This window comes from Oncorhynchus mykiss, chromosome 13 (genome assembly GCF_013265735.2).
Source record: "Oncorhynchus mykiss isolate Arlee chromosome 13, USDA_OmykA_1.1, whole genome shotgun sequence".
In the NCBI taxonomy this organism is placed as follows: Eukaryota; Metazoa; Chordata; class Actinopteri; order Salmoniformes; family Salmonidae; genus Oncorhynchus; species Oncorhynchus mykiss.
The window spans coordinates 37,171,146-37,187,047 of record NC_048577.1 but is presented as its reverse complement, the minus strand read 5'-3'; the positions used below and the strand labels follow the sequence as shown (position 1 = coordinate 37,187,047).

The following is a 15,902-nucleotide window of genomic DNA, read 5'->3' as shown; positions in this document are numbered from 1 at the left end:
AGCAAAGGGGGGACCAACTCCATATTAATGCCCATGATTTTGGAATGAGATGTTTGACGAGCAGGTGTCCACATACTTTTGGTCATATGGTGCTGTGTCATATCACATAGGCTGGAAGCCTATATATTCTTCTATGTGTGTTCTGCTGTAGTCTACATTGATTTAATTTACTTGAAGTTATTTTCCAATATTGTGATATTTGTTCTACTGCTACATTGAAAATTATATGAAATTCGGGTCTTGTCAGCCCTACAGCTGAGTATGTGTGCATACGCTTATGTCCGGTGTTCTGCAGTGACGTTTAAAAATGTTGCTGTACATTGATGTCTAGAAAACTAGGCTACATAAAACGTGGACTTGTGCAAGCCTCGCCGCTACACTCAAGTATGTGGGTGGGTCTGCAGTGACGTGAATTAATCAGCACCTTGGAGAGTGCTGTCCATTTCACCACCATAGATAGTAGGCTACTTGGCTGTTTACCCTGTCTGCTGTGCTGCTATGTTGCGTTTGACACTTTTTCTCTCTCAATGTGTTCCGGTAACTCAGAGCCCCCTGGATAACACCCCCTCACGCTCACTATGTGTTCCGGGACCTCCCGATTTACAAATTAAGCACTGCCCAACGCTCTAACCACTAGGCTACCTGCCGCCCTATAGGGAAAGGGAAAGGGGAACAAGGTGCCTATACCACCAATGACCAATAGCTAGGGGGATAAAACAACAAACACACTGTTCTAGGTGTGTCAGTCTTCCCGGAGCGACACATGTCATATTTAATACAATAGAGAGAATGGTCATTAGCCCTCATTAGGACTGTTAGGTGACCCTCTAATTACAGACCATTCAGTCAGTCACCTTCTAAAGGTTATCAGGGATGGTTCTTTGTGTTCCCTCATACCTTTGATGAGACCATGTCTATTGCTGCAGCTAATTAACCATGTCTCCGTCACCACTAATCACAGCGCTATGTCCTAACGAAGCTTACCGCCGGCCTGACATAATAGCATTCCACTACTTTATTCAAAACCCGGGAAATATCCTAGAGATGGTCTGTGGCAGGATCAGAGTCATTAATAAGGACTTCTGATAGACCAATCAAATGAGCAAACGAGTCAAACAGAAAATGAGCACTGATGGACAGTCTTTTTGTTGATGTCCCCGTCGACTGGACTAAAGATATCTTAATGACGTCCATGGAGGGTGTAAATGAGACGACATAGGGCCTTATAAAAGGAGACTGGCTTCAGAGAGAGGTGAGAGTAGAAGTGGACCCCACAGCCTTTGGCAGAACATGGGTTTCAACACAAAGCATCTTACTACAGCCCCAGGGATGGACACAGCATGCTCAACCACCAAGGTAGGATCGACGATGTAACACAGCTTTCTATTGCAGATGTTTCTACTGTGGAATAATTTAAGCTGCTATTATGGGCCTCAGACAAAGGTCATGTAAGGGGGTGTTCAGAAAAGTACATCAGGGATTGTTTTTGGATGCATTTAAATATGAATGGTAACGCTCGCTAATGCTCCCCAATTTGCATGGAGTGTTTTTAGAATAGAGATGGAACACCACTATTTGCACTTAGCGTGTCAGTCGCTGCCATGACATTTTCAGGGGTTTGAGTTCATTTCAGTCTATTGAATAGGGTTTTGGGTAATGGGTTTTAAGGGTATTAAGCAATTACATCGTCTTTCAAAAATAGCAAGACCTTGTCTGAAGAAAATGTTCCAAAACGGATGGTTGTTGGCAGACATGGCTGAAAGCTTTCTGAGATTGTATCTCAATTAATATTCCTGAGTACGTTTTAGCTTTCATTTTTTCATATTAACCATAAAATGATATTAACATAGGCCTATGCATGTCTCTCTCTATCTCACTCTCTCCTTTGTTTATGTTTGAGTTTGCAAGAAAGGCATTTCACTGTACTTTGCATGTGACATAAAACATTTTTTTGAATCTCTCTCTCTCTCTTTCTGTCTCTGTCTCTCTCTCTCTCTCTCTTTCTCTCATGACGTTCTAACACTGAAATATTGTATCTGCTTTTACTGACAGAAGCTCAAGGTTCTCATCTTGTTGCTACTCGTCTCTCATCTGGCCTGTGACGCTCAGGAGGTTGCCAACTGTTGCAGACAGAAATCCCACTCCTGCCGTCTTTACGTCCTGCTCTGTCGCTCAGGTAATGGGACGGGGACAAGGGGACCCCTCACTGATGACGCAGCCGCTGGAATCCTCACACTCGGTAAACGGAAAGAAACTGATGAACGGCGCTTCCAGAGCCGGTTGAGTCAGCTACTCCATGGGTCACGGAACCAAGCGGCGGGAATCTTAACGATGGGGAAGAGGACCGAAGACACAGCAGAACCGCTCATGCGCTTGTTTCCCATTTTAGAGACGGCCCCCACTACCACAGCCCAGTTGGTTTTACAACTACCGTTCAAGTGACTCATCTGGAAAACATCAATGTTGATGCATCATTTTTGAGGGACTGCGTCAAACATGTATATATGAAAACATGGGTTTTGGGTAAAATGTTCCTTTAAGATTGAATTTGTTTGTGGAGTAGGTGTTAGTAATTTTGTTAGTAATGTTGTAAATATTGTATATGATCTCATTGGTGTAATAAATGTGATAACTTTCACGTAGCACAGTTGAACTTGCTTCCCTGGTGTCTCTGTATTTTAAGTGATGGGAAAGTAAATATGAAGAAAGTGACTGTCATGAGGGTTGAGTCATCTAGTTGTGTCTATGTTATGGCATCACGTCACTGGCATCACAGTCAGACAACTCCAATAGCCCCAACCAGCCCAAATCATCAACCCCTCAATCAGCCATGAGCACATGTCTGGATGGGTAGGTGTGTTTGTTCGAGTGTATGTTCCAGAAATGAACTTTTCCCAGAAATACCTAGGTCTGCTGTATTTTCCATCTCTCTTTCATTCTAACCTGCCCTCCCTCTCCAAACTGACTCCATGATTCTTCCACTTTCACAGCTTTTCTCATGGGGGCAGCATGGAGCTGCTTCAAGGCTCAAGTCTGTGTGGATCTCTGTGTTACTCAGAGGGCACATATTGTAGTCTGTTGTATAGCCAAAGATCGAGGTCAAGACCCACTGTATTTCTCCATCATTGCATTACATTCTCTTGCCACATTTTTTGTCCCTCTCTTCTCACCTTGTAGCTTCTTTCTAAATGTTTGTACTCTATATATCGTTAATGACTGAAAAACAGCATTGTAACCATTGTAATGGAAGTAAAGTCTCAGGCTATTCTGCAGTCTTGTTTGTGTGTTATTCGTGTGTACAGTACTTCCATCCACTCACCTGGTCACAAACACACCAACAATTCACCATGCCATATCGACAGAAACAAGCGCTCACCGTGCCATGTTTTCTCTCGGTTATGTGTCAGACCGCCTGGTAGGTATAGAGGAGGTGCTAATTAGAGCAGATGCTTAAGAGAGAGAGGGAGTCTGTCTGGGATACATTTCTATATTCATCTACTCATGCAGTACCAAGCTACCCAGCAAGCACATTTGGTTCCTTCTATGTTGTGGGAATGTGCATTTTAGGTTTCCCATTGGTTCTGAGAATGAAGCCATAATTTTCCTGACTGGTAAAACTGAATGTTTTTGGGAGGGTTCTGGGAATGTACATTTTTAGGTTGCAGGGAGGTTCTGAGAACATTTTTACTATGGTTCCCTGAAAGTTTTCCTGGGAGGTTTCATTAACAATCTGATAATGAAATGTAAAGGTTAGTTTGAGTTTTCTTTTGTAGTTTCCTAAACTTTCACTGACTGTTTCAATAAGACTTTTAATAACACTGCTAGCTTAGGTTAATTGTTTTGAACTCCAAGCACAGATAGGACATATGGAAATTAATTTGCTTTGCATTAATCATGCAAACACATTTCTTTTTTATTGTGGCACGGCATCAGCGGGATTTGAACCTTTGAGCTTCTATCTAAGGAATTTGTCCACTGGGCCACCAGGATGGAGCTAGCATGCCATGTTTTTGAATTCATACAAAGCTGTTCATTTTAGTCTATTCAAACAGACTCCATTTCAAAGGAAACAAGCGCTCATTAACATCAGGTGTGGCCAATTAGTGGACGCGGCCAACACACCTGAACACACTTAACAAGATAGAGGATAGAGAGACCCCTTGTTGACCCTGAGAACAGAATGTATATGTTTTAAAAATAATTCTTAAAACATTCTTTGAACGTTACTAATGTTTTCTTGTGGTTTTTATGGAAAGTCTTCTTAATGTTGCGAGAACATGACTTTAAATAGAACCATGAGAAAACCTACAGAAAACGTTATGCTGAAGTACTGAAATTCCCACAGAATACCACTGTTTCTTAATATACTTGGAACAATTTGAGAACATTATTTTAAATAGAACCATGAGGAAACCTGTAGGAAATGTTATGCTGAAGTACTGAAATTCCCACAGAAGAACGTTGTTTCTCAATGTTCTCTGAACTATTATTTGAGAACATTCCCAATGCCAAACCATTTGGAGAACGTTTCTAAAACATTACCAAAAGTTAAATTAAATATAACCAGGTTTGAACTTTTAGGAAATGTTCTGTTAAAGAAATGAAATACCAAGAAAATTGTTTTTTTGTCAAGCTCCTTAAAATGTGCTGAGAGTGTTCCAAGGCCAAGCAACTATCCTGAACCATTCCCAGAACGTTGTGGGAAGGTTGTATGCAAAATAACCAGAGGACAACCATGCTCTCACCAAGCGCAAAGAAACATGGTTCTCAGAACATTATGTGCTAGCTAGGTAAGATGCTTATAAGACCTTAGAGGCTTTTGATAATGTACAGTATGTGTTTATGAATGTACAATTTGCCTCCCTGTGCATGTCAACAGGTATACATGGGTATTCTCATCCCTATTTCCTAGTAAGGATACAGGATCAGAAGGGGATGATGGCAGTGGTGTGCACAGCAGAAAAAGAGGGAGGGGAGGGGCAGAACGAAAGAGAAAGCCAGATGAGATTCACTGGTCTACTGACTGCCAGTGTTTCTGTTAGAGGGGGTGCAACAAGAGAGAGTGTCTATTAGTGTGTGAAGGAGAGAGATGACGAGAGGACAGACTAAAATAAGGTATAGAGCGTGCGCAAGAAGGAGAACGAACAGAGTAATTGATTGTTAATAAACAGTGAGAAGTGGAGAGAAGCAGGGGGCTCTCGCTTTCGGCGAAAGAAAGAGAGAGACAACAGAGAAAGAGGAAAGGGAGGTAGAGAAAGAGAGTAGAGGGTGGGAGAGAGAGACAAAGAAACAGAAACAGGGAAAGAGGGATGAGAGAGCGATAGAAAATGGCAAAGACTGTGTGATAGAGAGAGAGAGAGTACAGACTCGGATAACGGAAGTGGCGTGCGCATCCTGCTCTCCTGCTGGGACTAGATGAGACTTCAGACTGATCTGTGAGGAGAGAAGAACAGAGAGATACACTACCTAACTTGATGACTCGAAGCTGACAGTGAGTTACAACACCTTAGCTTGATCCGCGGTGAGAAGAATAACTACCCACACTACAGAGAAGGAAGGAGCTAAAGAGAAAGATTAGCAGCCTTACTTGGGATAAAGAGGAAAGGTGGAAGAAGGAAGACTATAAACCTGAGACTGAGGTAAATGCCACTGATACCCAGCTGACCTGTAGCTGAGTGCTGAGGCGGGATCAAGGAGAAGCATCTGTTGAAGTGCAGACTGCAGAGTCACGTTGGTCTGACTCACCCTCCTCTCAGCTCTGTCTGTTCAGGGATGGAGTGACTTGGTGAGCCCAGCTCTGTCTTCATCGTTGGACAACATGCCTGTGATGAAGGGCCTCCTGGCTCCCCAGAACACCTTCCTGGACACCATCGCCAACCACTTTGATGGCACCCGTAAGTATACCCTTTACTCAAGCCTTTCTGCCTTTGTGCCACCCTCCGTGCCCACCTAATTGGGATGCCTGCAGTGTTACAATGGGTTTGATTGATTGTAATTTACTGGTGAGGTCATTTACAAGTTGTGAACAAGTTGTGTTTAATACATTGTGACTTTTCACTGTGAGATTTCCACTTTGATTTTGTGTCAGCGGGTCAATGAAAATATGACCACCTTTAACTTTTAGCTTTGATTTTGGGCAGGATTCAATTCGTATCGCCAAAGTATTGAGGAAGATCAGCGTTACAGCTCGATTTAAAGGCAATGTCCCTGCGTTCGTGGAGACTGCAAATGCTGCGTATGTGGGCTCAATTGGCAGCTACCTTTACATTTTATTAACTCAGAACTACAGCGATACGGATTTAAATATATTTATGACTATCTCATTCAAATCGCATGGTGTCAAGCATTAGAACCATTGAGAAGCAAAACTTTTTTTGGGGGGGGGGGGGGGGGGGGGGGGGGGCTGCTGTGGGATTAACACAAATTCTCGAAGATGTTGGGGGGTGGGTTATGAACTGGCATATGGAATTGTTTTAAGATGGTCCTACCATGGATCATTTAGCTATTTGATTTAACATTTTAGGACCCTTTAGGTATCCCAAAAATATATTTTAAAAGTATTTGATAAAATATTGAATTTGGCCTTCAGTACCAAATACCACCGAAACACATTGAATAACACGTCCATCAATGGCAAAAAAGACAGTAAAAAAAATGAAATCCTAAGGAATAAGGTTTTGAAGTGTCTGTCCTATATCTAGGAGAAATAAGAAAGCTCCGTCTTGTCAAGGTTGAGCTTGAGGTCGTGGGCCAGGCACGATATCTGCCAGGCACGCAGAGATGTGTGTCTCCACCTGGGTGTCAGAAGGGGCTGAAGAAGAAAAGGAGTTATGTCATCTGCATAGCAATGATAGGAGAGACCATGTGAGGATATGACGGAGCCGAGTGACTTGGTGTGTATGCAGGGTCGGGGAGATTACTTTCTAAATGTAATCCTTTACAGTTACTAGTTACCTGTCCAAAATTGTAATCAGTAACGTAACTTTTGGAATACCCAAACTCAGTAACGGAATCGGATTACATTCAGTTACTTTTAGATTACTTTTCCCTTAAGAGGCATTAGAAGAAGACAAAAATGTATGTTACCAATTGAATGACATCCATTGCAGGATAAAGCAATGTTTACATAGCTGGCCATGTTTGGCTGTTAAATTTTACTTTTCGGGTTGGTTGTGTGGGCTTATTATAACCCATCGCTTTCTACTGCATATAATAATGTAAGAACCGAAGCTGGAGATGAGAAGCAAGTACAGGGAATGAACATTTAATGAACAGACAAGTGACAGAACAGGAACATCGTCAGAACAGGGGGAACAAAACGACATGACGACAATAAAGCTGAAGCCGGGAACAACCTAGGGAACAGACAAACATAGGGGAGGTAATGAAAACAGGTGATTGAGTCCAGGTGAGTCCAATGAATTACTGAAGAGTGTGACGAGGGAAAAAGGTGTGCGTAATGATGGTGGCAGGAGTGCGTAGTGCTGGGCAGCCTGGCGCCCTCGAAGTGCCCGGGAGGGAGAGTGGGAGCAGGCGTGACATAATATTATGATTAAATTATATCTTTACATTACTATATATAATTTATAAGTCCAAAAATGGATGTAGCAACTACAGATTGCCCTATTAAGTATATCAAAAGTGTACGAGTTTGAGCATGTGTCCATTAGACCTATGGATTTTGTTTTATATCAGCATGAATTAGATTGAGCAATAAAAGCCCCAATTTTATTCCATAGCCTGGGATCCGCACTATGCAGCTGTTGTAAAAGAGCATTTTTCCCTGGCTGTCCACTGGTTTCAAAAACAAAGATTGATAGGCATCTTAAATTCAACCATTATTGGGTTCAAATGCACATTTGGATTTCTGAACAGCCGTAACGCACAAATAGTTACAAGCCGTAACGCAATAATAGCTAAATGAGAGAGCAGCAGTGTGATTCACATCAATGCGCTACATAGGTACCAATAATAAGTGATATCCATATCGCCGTAGACAACGCCACTGCTGTCATCCTGACCTCCAAGCGTTTATTCAAGTTGCATAATCCTTGGATGCCGACAGCCGTCACACCATTGGAAGAAGACATAGCTTGGACTGTAGCCTACAAAAGCCTATTTCTGATATTTTCCACGATCCATCAAACACATTTGGTGTGTCATCATAGTGGACACTGACTTGTGGTCAGACACGCTCAGGTGGAACAAACTTAAAGTTGCGCCTTTTTACAATGCTGATTTGAATGTCATTAAGAAAACAGAGAAGTGTCACATTTTTCCCGGCAAAAAGTTTTTGAAAAGAACCTGTAATCTGATCACAATATTTTTGCTGGTAACGTAACGGATTCCAGTTACCGTTTTTTGTAATCCCTTACATCCCCAACCCTGTGTATATGTAGCCTGGCGAAAGTAAACCCTCCACAGGACACAAACTCATTTGGGGTTGTTTATTCTGTCAAAGCTTACATTTCAAATAGGATAATGTAGGAGGGAAATCACCGCAAGTTGAAGTCACCGTAAAGTAAAGTTCAGTTTAAATCACGATCAAGTGAAATAAATCTGTTCGTAAAGTGGATAAAAACAATGAGTACAATAAGTACAAAGTGAAATGCATGAACGGTAGTGGCTCTGCTTTCTATAGAAACACAAGAAAATACCACAATGTTCAGTTAGAATGGACCTCTAACATTTCAGATATCTGGGTACAAGATGACCATGATAAAAATGACATTGTGCATGAAAAACAAAAATGCATTTAGTCATAAAACAATAGGAATACTTACAAACACACTGTCCACGTGATGCCCTAACCCCTCATGGAAGAGTAGATCCTCATCTCACCCATAATGGACTGAGGGAAATATCATATTAATATTTCAATCATGATTCAAAAATCAAACAAAATACAGCACCCTGAAGCTTGACAGGAAACAGAATGTCATTCTGATATTTACTCACGCTTCAAATAATGTTATTAACTCCACCACGTGGTTCTGAGAGCACTGGTATTCAGCTGGCAAGAAGCTAACATCCTCATGTCAATCTGAAAGTATCAACAAGCTAGCATGACCATCTTGCATAAATATTACAAAACAAACTCTTATACACTGCAGATGATGCAGAATATCATATATTCCGGTATAGGAGTAAGATAAAATGCAGTATTTACCCATCTAAAGTAACGTTGGACCCACGGTGGATTTCAACAGCTCTCCGATGTAATTGCTTGCTCTCACTCTTACACACTGTGCATGCACAATCTTATAACCTCTCTCACACATTATTTAAGGATATCTTAAAGGGACTGTGCCATCTAGTGGATATAAATGAATACATCTACGTGTTTTCACCACCTGGCTACATATAGAGAGAAGAGGTGAGGGCCTAGAACCAAGCCCTGGGGGACACCAGTAGTGAGAGTAAGTGGTGTAGACATAGATCCTCTCCACGTCAACTGGTAGGAGCGGCCTGCCAGGTAGGATGCAACCCTGAGACACCCAGCCCTGAGAGGGTGGAGAGGACGATCTGATGGTTCACGGTGTCAAAGGCAGCAGATAGATCTAGGAGGATGAGAACAGAGGAGAGAGAGTCAGCTTTGGAAGAGCGAAAAGCCTCCGTGACACAGAGGAGAGCAGTCTCAGTTGAGTGACCCATCTTGAAGCCTTGACTGGCTTGACACTAATTGCTAATTGCCTAGCTGAGGTGAAGAGCACACCTCCCGGTACTAATTGCTGATTGCATAGGAGAGGAGAAACCACTCCCCCTCCAATACAGCCACTGATTACCAAAACAATAACAGTCACAAATTGCCCTGCCCTTTATTCCTGGTTGATGTGTCAACAATCAGCTGCAAGTCATTTTTTAAAGTTGAACCTTTGTTTAACTAGGCAAGTCAGTTAAGAACAAATTCTTATTTACAATGACAGCCTAGGAACACTGGGTTAACTACCTTGTTCAGGGGCAGAACAACAGATTTTTACCTTGGCAGCTCGGGGATTCGATACAGCAAACTTTTGGTTACTGGCCCAACGCTCTAACCACTAGGCTATCTGCCGCCCCAGGTATCCTAGTGGCTGCTGAGCAGTCAGCAGTTCATACACTAAGTAGACTAAGTAGGCTAAGTAGGCTACTGGAAAGACAGACAGCACTTAAAGTAAATGGCCCTAGCTAGCAAAAATACAGTACTAAACAACACTAGATGAAGACAAAATTATACTTATTACTACTAGCGATATTAGGAGTCAACTAGCTATATAATTGAAGCTACACCACGGCATGGCAAAGCAAATAATGAACCACTGAAAACACTACCTAGATTTGAATTTAGTTCAACTACCACTTAGTCCAACTATCACTCCACTGCTACTACAAAATGTAATTAAATTACTAGTAGAACTATATGTAGTTCACCACTCCCCAACACTGTGTGTAAGTGGTACTGGAGTGGGGCAGCCAGTGAACACTGTGTGTACATGGTACTGGAGAGGGGCAGCCAGTGAACACTGTGTACATGGTACTGGAGAGGGGCAGCCAGTCAACACTGTGTGTACATGGTACTGGAGAGGGGCAGCCAGTCAACACTGTGTGTACATGGTACTGGAGAGGGGCAGCCAGTCAACACTGTGTGTACGTAGTACTGGAGAGGGGCAGCCAGTCAACACTGTGTGTAAGTGGTACTGGAGAGGGGCAGCCAGTCAACACTGTGTGTAAGTGGTACTGGAGAGGGGCAGCCAGTCAACACTGTGTGTAAGTGGTACTGGAGAGGGGCAGCCAGTCAACACTGTGTGTAAGTGGCACTGGAGAGGGGCAGCCAGTCAACACTGTGTGTAAGTAGTACTGGAGAGGGGCAGCCAGTCAACACTGTGTGTAAGGGGTACTGGAGAGGGGCAGCCAGTCAACACTGTGTGTAAGTGGTACTGGAGAGGGGCAGCCAGTCAACACTGAGTATAAGTGGCACTGGAGAGGGGCAGACAGTCAAGACAGTAATTCAGGCTGTGACAGTGATGGAGAGAGTGGTGAGAGCTCAGCAGAGGAGGAGTGGGTGTGCTGTTGTTTTGGATTGAAGTGCCACTTGTTGGGCTGTTGTGTGTTTGCTGTCTCTGTTGCTCCTCATTAAAGTGATACTTCGGGATTTTGGCAATGAAGCGAGCCAATGTTAACTTGTGTCAGTGCAAAATCAGACACTTGCAGTCATTGCACTAACGCTAGTTAGCAATTGCGCTACCACTAGTTAGCAACTCTCTTCAAACTGCACGCAGAGGCATACAAATCTTGGGAAGTAGATAAAGGTCTTCATTTTTTCCTGAAGTATCCCTTTACAGTACCTGTATCCCTATTTCCCCTTTATTTTAGCTCACTCACAACCTAAAAGCTATTTTTGTATTAGTCATGTGTTCACAGTTCATGCATTCTGTTTGTCCATCTATTAAGCACCTCTGCATTTGAACATAGGATATATACTGAGTGTACAAAACATTAGGAACACCTGCTCTTTCCACTGACCAGGTGAATCCAGGTGAAAGCTTTATGTCACTTGTTAATTAAATCCACTTCAATCAGTGTAGATGAAGGGGAGGAGACAGGCTAAAGAACTATTTTTAAGCCTTGAGACAATTGAGACAGTGATTGTGTACAGTGGCAAGAACAAGTATGTGGAATTATCTGGATTTCTGCATAAATTGGTCATAAATTAGATCTGATCTTAGTCACAATAACAGACAAACACAGTTTGCTTAAACTAATAACACACAAATTATTGTCATTTAAACACTTACAGTGTAGGTTGGAATACGTATGTGAACCCCAAAAGCTAATTGGAGTCAGGAGTCAGCTAACCTGGAGTTCAATCATTGAGACGAGATTGGAGATGTTGGTTAGAGCTGCCCTACCCTATAATAACACTTACAAAATTGTGAGTTTGCTACTCACAAGAAGCATTTTCCTATTTTCCTGATGTGAACCATGCATTGAACAAAAGAGATCTCAGAAGACCCAAGATTAAGAAATGTTGACTTGCATAAAGCTGGAAAGGGTTACAAAAATATCCCTAAAAGCCTTGATGTTCATCAGTCCACAGTAAGACAAAATGTCTATACATGGAGAAAGTTCAGCACTGTTGCTACTCTCCCTAGGAGTGGCCGTCCTACAAAGATGACTGCTAGAGTACAGCGCAGAATGCTCAATGAGGTTAAGAAGAATCTTAGAGTGTCAGCTAAAGACTGGAACATGCCAACATCTCTGTTGACGAGTCTATGATACGTAAAACACTAAATAAGATTGGTGTTCATGGTAGGACACCACGGAAGAAGCCACTGCTGTCCAAAAAAAACATTCCTGCAAGTCTGAAGTTTGCAAAAGAGCATCTGGATGTTCCACAATGCAACTGGCAAACATATTCTGTGGACAGATGAAACTAAAGTTGAGTTGTTTGGAAGGAACACAACACTATGTGTGGAGAAAAAAAGGTACAGCACACCAACATCAAAACCTCGTCCCAACTATAAAGTATGGTGGAGGAGCATCATGGTTTGGGACTGCTTCGCTGTCTCAGGGCCTTGGACAGCTTGCTATCATCAACAGAAAAATGAATTCCCAAGTTTATCAAGACATTTTGCAGGAGAATGTAAGGCTATCTGTCCGACAATTGAACCTCAACAGAAGTTGGGCGATGCAACAGGACAACGACCCAAAACACAAAAGTAAATCAACAACAGAATGGCTTCAACAGAAGAAAATATGCCTTCTGGAGTGGCTCAGTCAGAGTCATGACCTCTACCCGATTGAGATGCTGTGGCATGACCTCAAAAGAGCGGTTCACACCAGACATCCCAAGAATGTTGCTGATCTGAAACAGTTTTGTAAAGAAGAATGGTCAAAAAATTCCTCTTGACCGTTGTGCAGGTCTGATCAGCAACTACAGAAAACTTTGATAGGGGTTATTGCTGCCAAAGGAGGGTCAACCAGGTATTAAATCCGAGGGTTCACATACTTTTTCCACCCTACACTGTGAATGTTTATACGGTGTGTTGAGTAAAGACATGACAACCTATAATTGTTTGTGTTATTAGTTTAAGCAAACTGTGTTTGTCTATTGTTGTGACTTAGAGGAAGATCAGATCAAATTGTATGACCAATTTATGCAGAAATCCAGGTAATTGCAAAAGGGTTCAGATACTTTTCTTGCCACTGTATGTGTGCTATTCAGAGGTTGAATGGACATGACAAAAGTACCTTTGAACGGGGGGGTATGGTTGTAGGTGCCAGGCACACCGTTTTTAGTGTGTCAAGAACTGCAATGCTGCTGGGTTTTTCACTCTCAACAGTTAACCGTGTGTATCAAAAATGGTCCACCACTCACTGTAGGAATCGTTGTAGTCAACATGGGCCAGCATCCCTGTGGAATGCTTTTGACACCTTGTAGAGTCCATGCCCCGACGAACTGAGGCTGTTCTGACGGCAAAAGGGGGGGGCAACTCAATATTAGGAAGGTGTTCCGAACGGTTTGTACAACAAGTATATGTCACTCATGGACTACTGTCCAAGCTACATGATGCACTTTCCCATGGTCAGATCGGGTCACGCTCTTCTCAGTGGGTTACAAGAAGTGGGACATGACATCATGCTAGCGTGTGGCCGCCGATCTGTGTCCTGGCTGAGTTAATGAATTCAGTGTGTCGACAAACACACTCACACTCTCTCTATTACACACACTGACACTCACACACACACACCAACCTGGACTCAGGAGTAGATGTAACATAGTAAATGTAAACCCAGGACACTCCAATTAGGATGATATGATATGTTACGTTTCATATGGTATGTATTCATTTGTGGATGTCCATCATCCATTTCGTATGATATGTTATGATTTACAATTTGTGTGATATGCAATGCATTGCAATTCGTACAATATGCTACAGATTTCTAAAATGTATGAGATGTAATGAATTACAATCTGTTGGCTAACGTTAGCTAGGTGGCTAGGTGGCTATCGCTAACGTTAGCTAGGTGACTAAGGTTAGCTAGGCTAGGGGTTAGGTTAAGGGGTTAAGGTTAGGGTTGGGCCTCCCAAGTGGCACAGCGGTCTAAGGCGGTGTAACTACAGACCCGGGTTCGATCCCAGGCTGTGTCGCAGCCAGCTGAGACTGGAAGACCCATGAGGTGGTGCACAATTGGCCCAGCATCGTCCGGGTTAGGAAAGGGTTTGGCTGGCCGTGATGTCCTTGTACCATCACGCTCTAGCGACGACTGTGGCGGGCTGGGCGCATGCACGCTGCACGCTGACTTCGGTAGCCAGTTATACGTTGTTTCCTCCGACACATGTGGCTGACTTACGGGTTAAGCGAGCAGTGTGTCAAGAAGCAATGCAGCTTGGCTGGATCGTGTTTTCGGAGGACGCATGGCTCTCGCCTCTCCCGAGTCCATACGGGAGTAGCAGCGATGGGACAAGACTTAGACTACCAATTGGGGAGAAAAATGGGTAAAAAGTACAATAAACTGATAAATTAAGGTTATGGGAAGGGTTAGCTAACATGCTAAGTAGTTGCTAATTAGCTAAAATGCTAATGTTTTCCATAATGACATTCGAACATGTTACCTTTGGGTTGCTAGACGTTCGCGTTATACGCCTGCCTACGCCTGCCTACCCATCCACCCCGACCAACCACCCTACTTTCGTAGTGTGAGTGTGTTTTTCCCTTAATAAGTAGAATGCTGTCTCATGTAACCATACCAAATGTAACATATCATACGTCTAGTCTATGAGACCAGGCTGCACACACACACACCCACACAAATACAGAGTCAGAATAATGTTTTTCACAAGTTTGGTGGTTACAGGCCCTCCGTGTCATGGTGTGGGTGGAGGAGCTGGCCAAAAGCTTTAATGGACAAGACTGAACCGGTCTGGGCGAAGTGGGAGGTGCAGGGAGCCGTGATCCAAAGGGAAGAGATGTAGTCGGAGCTTGAAATGTCTGTAGGGAGCTGATAAAATAGTCCAAAACTTTGACATTCTTCTCTCCGAGTTCTGGGAAGCTTCCTTATTTTTTATTTTAATTTTTTATTGAACCTTTATTTAACTATGCAAATCAGTTAAGAATAAATTATTATTTACAATGATGGCCTACCCTGGCCAAACCCTAACCCTGACCACACTGGGCCAATTGTGCGCCTTAGACTGCTGCGCCACTCGGGAGCCCACACAGTGTATAATAGATAATTGACCTCAACCTATGACCTATGACACCAATATTCTAATTTCATGCGCGACAACAAGTGGGTGGATTTGCAACATGAAATGTACAGTGGGGCAAAAAGTATTTAGTCAGCCACCAATTGTGCAAGTTCTCCCACTTAAAAAGATGAGAGAGGCCTATAATTTTTATCATAGGTACACTTCAACTATGACAGACAAAATGAGGGAAAATGTTAATGAATTGATTAGCAAATTATGGTGGAAAATAAGTATTTGGTCAATAACAAAAGTTTATCAATTGTTTATCAATTGGTGGCTGACTAAATACTTTTTTTTTACCCCACTGTATGTATGACTGCCTCTCTCAACTAAATGACCCTCTCCTTTGTGTAACGTGAATAGACCAAGCGATTACAGAATGAATGAAAGTGACAGCCAAGTGATCCCAACACGTGAGCAGGGACATAAATTACAGTTAATTATGCATGGGTTAAGCGCCAATCAAACAGCATCTGGGTATCGATATCAGTCATCCACTCTCTGTAAAAGTAGGCTGATAAGTAACTCCATCAATCCCATCCCAATGTCTGGTGGACTATAAAACGCTGTAATAAAGGAAAGTTCCCTCCATAACGATCCATTATATAATTTCTAATTTCACTCCTAATACATTATTTAGTCGTTGCCAGAATGCAAACAAACTACT

At 42.6% G+C, this 15,902-nt stretch overlaps 2 protein-coding genes and 1 long non-coding RNA gene across 3 annotated transcripts in view; 2 read left to right on the top strand and 1 right to left on the bottom strand.

Annotated features, from left to right (window-relative positions):
* The first annotated feature begins 61 nt into the window (after positions 1 to 61).
* Positions 62 to 3,267, top strand: LOC110486261 (orexin-like). Its single transcript, XM_021557714.2, has 2 exons — positions 62 to 1,356; positions 2,053 to 3,267. The coding sequence occupies exons 1-2, from the start codon at positions 1,291 to 1,293 to the stop codon at positions 2,440 to 2,442; spliced, it is 456 nt and encodes a 151-aa protein (XP_021413389.2). The 5' UTR covers positions 62 to 1,290; the 3' UTR covers positions 2,443 to 3,267.
* A 1,760-nt stretch (positions 3,268 to 5,027) lies between these two features.
* The window catches only part of LOC110485164 (potassium voltage-gated channel subfamily H member 4-like), a 29,592-nt gene continuing 18,717 nt past the window's right edge, over positions 5,028 to 15,902 (top strand). Inside the window, exon 1 of the mRNA XM_036940964.1 lies at positions 5,028 to 5,894. Within this exon, the coding sequence (XP_036796859.1) occupies positions 5,819 to 5,894 (76 nt within the window). The 5' untranslated portion in view covers positions 5,028 to 5,818. The remainder of the gene's footprint in view (positions 5,895 to 15,902) is intronic.
* On the bottom strand, positions 8,446 to 9,542 carry LOC118938285. The gene is made up of 4 exons (XR_005035533.1): positions 9,170 to 9,542; positions 8,959 to 9,043; positions 8,784 to 8,851; positions 8,446 to 8,635 (listed from the first exon to the last, which is right to left on the bottom strand). It is a non-coding gene; the product is annotated as an uncharacterized LOC118938285 (long non-coding RNA).